Source organism: Hemiscyllium ocellatum, chromosome 36 (assembly GCF_020745735.1).
Source record: "Hemiscyllium ocellatum isolate sHemOce1 chromosome 36, sHemOce1.pat.X.cur, whole genome shotgun sequence".
In the NCBI taxonomy this organism is placed as follows: Eukaryota; Metazoa; Chordata; class Chondrichthyes; order Orectolobiformes; family Hemiscylliidae; genus Hemiscyllium; species Hemiscyllium ocellatum.
In genome coordinates this window covers 18,102,855-18,109,039 of record NC_083436.1, presented here as the reverse complement: position 1 = coordinate 18,109,039, position 6,185 = coordinate 18,102,855, and the positions used below count along the sequence as shown (strand labels likewise).

At 38.8% G+C, this 6,185-nt stretch overlaps 1 protein-coding gene across 2 annotated transcripts in view; it reads right to left on the bottom strand.

The window, feature by feature from the left end:
* Positions 1-4,120: 4,120 nt before the first annotated feature.
* tbc1d9 (TBC1 domain family, member 9 (with GRAM domain)) overlaps positions 4,121-6,185 on the bottom strand; it is a 73,483-nt gene continuing 71,418 nt past the window's right edge. Inside the window, exons 19-21 of one of the 2 annotated variants that reach the window (XM_060851387.1) lie at positions 5,682-5,750; positions 5,379-5,485; positions 4,121-5,286 (exon numbers count right to left, since the gene is read on the bottom strand). In XM_060851387.1, coding sequence (XP_060707370.1) covers positions 4,591-5,286; positions 5,379-5,485; positions 5,682-5,750 — 872 coding nt within the window. In that variant the 3' untranslated portion in view covers positions 4,121-4,590. The remainder of the gene's footprint in view (positions 5,287-5,378; positions 5,486-5,681; positions 5,751-6,185) is intronic. The other variant, XM_060851388.1, reaches the window with a different exon arrangement.

The following is a 6,185-nucleotide window of genomic DNA, read 5'->3' as shown; positions in this document are numbered from 1 at the left end:
GGCCTATGCCCATAGCAACTGGGAACCCATAGCCACCCCTCTGACCTGAAGAAAGTGACAGGAGTTAAAAGAAAATTTGTTAAAAGCATGGACAGGCTCGGCCATGCAGAGGAGGCTGGTAGTAGCTGGGGACAGATTAGGCCTTTGTTCCAGGAAGCAGCAGAGAACCCGGAGACCATTCTGATGGGGGATGGACATGTAAAGGGATAACACGTCCATGGCAAAGAGGAAGCAGCTGGAGCCCACAAACTGGAAATGCTGAAACTAGTGTAAATTGTCAGAGGAATTGCAGATGTAAGTGGGCAGGGACTGGACCGGGGAAAAAAGAGTCAGGGTAGGAAGAGAGGAGTTCTATGGAGTAGGAGCAGACAGAAGCAATGGGGCTACCTGGGTAGTCCAGTTGGTGCATTTTGGGAAGGAGGTAGAAGCAGCTGTGGCTGGGGTTGAGATGCTATAGGCTTGGAGGCAGTGGGGATGGGGTGGGAGAAGAGAAGAGATCACCAGTTGAAATGAGGTGACCATAATTCACACAATGGCTTGATGTTCCATGGTGGTATCATAGTCGAAGGGGAGCTAGGAGGAGGTATATGAGGGCTTGCACTCAGCTTCTGCAATTTAGAGGTCAATCCACCAGACTACAACAGACCACCCTTATCAACAGGCTTAATTACAAAGTCAGGGTTGAATCTGATTCCATGGTAGTCATTTCCTGGGAGGATAGGTTGGAATGGGCAAGTGGGGGGGGGGGGGGGGGGGGGGGGGGGGGGCGTGTTGTGTGGGGAAGAGAGGTTTGGCAAAGAAATTGAGGCAACCTATTTCATGTTGACAGCTCTCAATAAACAGGTCAAGTCCAGGTAAAAAGCCAGAGGGAGGGGTATAGGTGGTGGGTGTGTTGGAGCTGGACAAAGGAGTCTGTGGGACAGGGATAAGACTCTTGTCCAAAGAAATGGACATGGAGGCAGAGACAACAGGAAGAAGAGTTCAACATCATGTTGTGCCCAAAATTCATTAAGGTGGGAACACAGAGGAATAAAACTGAGACTTATGATAACTATAGAACGTTCAGCATCAGAAAGCAGAAGGTCAGGAAGTGGGATTGGGAGAGGGGATGGAGTCAGATGTGACCAATTTGCAGACCACCTATCTTCTATCTACAAAAAAAAAGACCCTGAGCTTCCAATTGTCTGCCACTTTAACACACCATCCTGTACCCTGGCTATCACCTCTGTCTCAGGCTTGCTGCCAGGCTCCAGCAAAGCTCAACACAAGCTGGAAGAACAGCACCTCATTTTCCTCTTAGGGACCCTGCAGCCTTTTGGACTCAATATCTAGTTCAATAACTTTAGGGTTTGAGCTTTCCCATGTCCTCATCCCAAACCTCCATACATCAGGCCTTGTTATCACATTGTCTGCTATTATACTCAATCCATTGTTAAGTCACTAACAATTCCCATTCATAATTATTCACTCTCCTAGCCAGATAGCTATCCACTTTGTCCAACTGTTCTTCTCTCTCTTTGGGGTCTATCCCCACCTATTGTTTACTCCTTACCACTTCTTCCCTACCTTCTGCATATAAACTGACATTTTCCTAGATACCATCAGTTCTGAGGGAGATTCACTCGACCCGAAACATTAACTCTGATTTCACTCCGTAGATATTTCCAGACCAGCTGAGCTTTTCAAAATAAATTTTAAAATATGCTTTCTAGGCATCGTATAATCCCGAGCCGGTCAGTTGGCTAATTGTTGCATAACTTCTATCAAACAGGGTAAAATTCTGTTTTTTCAATAGAATGTCAGAGGATACTCTGGATGGAGATGGTGATGTGAAATATTAGAAAGCCGGAAAGGTTCTGAGTCTTAAGCAAAGTTACATTAGCACTAATTTCCCAGGGCTGGGTGAAGGATGTGAACTGGATATATTCGACACAGTTGTGGTTGATGCAGGTTGCTTGAGTTAATGGCCTTCAAATATAAGCAATCAATTAGCTTTTTGAAATAAGACTTGCGGATTTTGTACATTTGGGAAAAAAAAGGCCAAAACCTAACAAAGTTCTTTGAAAAGGCAAAGTACATTTTTGAAGCAATAAGTATCTCTTTGGAGAATGTTAAGACTATATATTAAAACTGTAAGGGTGGGGGGGGTGGATAAGATCTGTGAAGCTATCAAATCGTCATGTTATGTAAATCCCCAGCTCTCTGTCTTTTTGAAAGAAAAACAGATTTCTGTTGGAAAAAAAGAGCTGGTGTTTGCAAGTTGACTAGCTGTTTGCTGAATTACTTAAGGGAATGTGGGCCTTTTTTGACTTTGCTGCTCTTCTATTACATTCTTTACAAGTTGAAAGTCACAGAGTAATGAGGTGCATTGTTTAAACAGAACAGAGCCTCCAAACTCTCTCTGTAATCAGCAGGCTCGAGTCCATTAGTCACTCTGATCAAAAATATGACTGTCCTCGGGGCTCTCTTAGGTTTGCAGAGTTAGTAATACTCCAGAATTGGAGGGGTGCAAAACGTTGGCCATCTAAAATCAATTCAGTAAGGCATGGCTATCTCTCATGGGTAAATGCTATATCAACTTGTTCAATTTCTGTATTTTTAACAGTGACAATTTGTCCATTCTACCCCACCCAGTATTGCGTTTTACCTTTTTTTCTTCAGTCGATTGGCTCTGAAATGCATTTTTGGCAGATGTGATGCACTGCACAGTTGCTTCAAAATGATACTTTTCCTTTTAGTAATTGTGTGCTTCTCACAAGAAAATGCTGAAGTGTGTGAGATATTGGTACTGACCGGGGAAACACCAGGGAAATTTAAATCTAGAAGGTTCCGCCACCTTGTTGATTTACTACTCATTAAGGCATTTCCTGACCATGTAAGTTAGAGTGTCACAATCCAGTAAAAACTATCTTTCATGCACTTTGGATAGTATGTTGGTGCTTATGCAGCATTCTCAATGCATTTTGCATGCAAATGTTCTTTGGTAGCATAATAGATCAAGTTCAGAAGTGAGCATCAGGCAACATAACATTATAAAGTAATACTATTGATTTCTGGTTACATTAGCTCGTAAAGTCCATTAAATAGCATCTGTTATGGATGGAAGGAGGATGAAGTTCAATACGGAACAGAAAGATGGTCCAGTGATCACAATAATCTGTTAATACAAAGGAAATCACACAATTAATATGTGGATGGATTTGGAAGAACTTGACTGTTGAGTCCCCAATAACTGCTGTATATGTTATTTTTCTTTGTACTAAATTATCAAGAATAGGCTTCAAAATAATTTCAGCAAGGAAAAAAAAATACCTGGAATTATCATCATCTTCCATTCATTGGTACCTCAAATGACCTCCAAAAAACAGCAAACCATGAATGAAAATTAGGTGTCATCAGCAGGCAATAGCTGCAATGCAAAATATTCATTTAAACCTGTATTTCAGATGATGGCATGTCTCAAATGTAGCTTCATGAAGGCCTACAAGTTTTATCAGAGGAATGGTGCAAAATGAAATGTGGCTCCCACACAGAGTTAAAGGCTTTTTCTGTTTCTCTTGTACAATCGAGAGTGATTGTACAGATCGCCCTAGTCACTAGACAAGAAAGCAGCAACCAAATACAGTTTTGAACTTCCCTAATCCACCACTCTCTGGTCCAGCAACCTCTGCATTTTGGCATCTGCAGTGCTTCTAGTTTCCCTTGTGTTGGCACAATATTAACCTTTATTCTGTGGTGTAGTGTGAGAGATTTATATACATTTTAATATAATTTATTTTTAAATTTGGACTTTTCAAAGCTTCATGTGCTCTGTACTTATTAAGTGACCCTCTCCTTACCAACGTATAACATATGGTTTCCCCTTCATTTTGGTCCAAGATATTTCTGTAATTTCCTCTCTCCATCTACATTTAATTGTCTGCAATTTGTTTCCTCGTTTATTCTTCCATGCAAACATTTTCTCTAATTAATGAAAAACTTAATTTTTTTAATTGCATGGTGAAAAAAGTCAACAAATTAATTAGCGTAACACATACTTTTTAACAGTTTTAATGTTATTCTATACATTGTTCCTTTAATTTTATAGATCAAATCAATATTTCCAAGAATCCTTTCAAAACAAAAAAGAAAAGAAGCCAATTTAAAACCACTATTTTGATTTAGAAACTAAACTTAGAATTGTATTAGCACTGAATCTAGTATAAAAATGAAGTTTCCAGGAATGATTTCAGTAACAAAGAGACATTAGTTAACATATACAGTTACAAGGAATCACTGGATACAAATGATTAATAAACAAACTTAAGTAAACTCTTTTATAAAGCAGCATGAAAATCAAAGTGCAGGTGCTCCAGTTTTCTACAGAGAATGTCTTAAATTAATGTCTTAAGTTCAATAAAACGCAATGAAAAGTGGGGTTTGGAAAAATGGGACTAAGTATCACTTATAATTTACAATACAGATAAAGAACACCTGACAACTCTGGTGAAACTACTGTACACTCAAGTTTACTAAATGTTATATTGGTTTATATGGTAAGTATATAGGACATTACTTCATTTAACTGTTGACTAAACAGCAGCAACCACCTCATCCCGAGATTGCAGAAATCTCATAGTCATATGCTGAAGTGGTTGGTTTTCCCATAATTCTGATATTTTTAGCATTTGTAATCCTGGGCATCACTAACCCAGCTTTCTCAAAGTATCTCACCAAAGCATTCTCAGTTAGAAAGGAAGCTAAAAACTGCTCAAAGGTGATAGCCCAATCTTTGTCCATGCTGCCACTCCTGGGAAGAGGATTTTCATTGTTATTGCGCACAAGCACAGTGTCCTCTGTGATGTCCTCACACTGTAGCTTATCATCGTCATTAGATCCAGCACTCAAAACAGAGTATGAGGACATGGAAGTGTCATCTTTTGTTTCATCGTCTGAAATCAACATTGCTGAAGATACTCCATTGTCTTTTGGTGAACTGTTATCCAGTTTAATGTCTTGCAATTCACTAGAAATCACCTTTTCATCATTCATTTCATCAGCAATTGGGCAGAAAGAATCTCCTTGTCCATAATGCAATGGCTGGTTTTCCTTTTTTGAGTGTACTCTGCTGTTGTTATCATCACTTCTGCCTGCTTCCTGTGTTGACTGACTGACAAATTGTTTTCCTACTTCACCAATCTCCAAAAGTAAACTAGTTACAGCTGCAGTTGAATGGTACAGTTCTTGCTCATTTGCATCTTCACTGAACATGTTGTACAGAGTTCTACATAGTTCAATGAACTGTTCCTGCAAAAGATCAGAAATAAACATGAAGTTACCATTGGTAATTTGGAAAATTATAAAATATACTTACTGATCTCGGCACAAAGGATACCTACTTGATTCAATTTAGGTAGGTCTTTGATACTCTCTAACTTATGCTCCCTTTCTTGAGCCCACATCCTGATATAATGTCGGTAATCATGAGAGTTTGGTCGTTTTTCAACTGTAAAAGAGCAAACTTCAAATTTAACAAAAATGTACAGCTATAAATTAAATTTGGAATTATTAAAAATGATTACAGCAAAACCTTTTCATTAATACAGTATTGTCCAAATTAAGTGTATGAATCCTTCACAGTCAAAATTAGTACAATTTTTAGGAATAAATCTGCAGAGAATTATGTGATATTGTCTTTCTACCTTTCTCATTCCTTAGGTTTACAGTGACAAAGCCATCTTCTGTTTCATGTTTTGCCCTGGTCTCAACATCTGTAACAATTGAGAATAAATATTGACAAGTTATTATACTTGTTATCAATTCTCTTCATCATATTATATGTGTCTATATGTGTGTGCACGCATGCGCAAGATATATAAATATAGCTTTTAAAGCTATTGGGCAGAATCCTCTTTGAAAAATATCAGCATGTTGACAACCCAACCATTAGCAGGGGGCAAATCTTGAAACATTTTCTAATGTTCACCTTTCCTTTCCTCTCAATATTTCTTTCTGTGCCCTACATGATCCCACCATTCACTAAGTGTCAGATCACCTGCTGTCCTTTTTATGCCATTTGTGTCTCACAATTACAGCACACAGTTTGAGCTGTAGAGTGCAGTAAGTTGAATACTTAAATAGTGTAAGCTGCAAGATGCCCTGATTCAACAAAATTTGGTCTGTTATGTTCTACAAAGTACAATTAA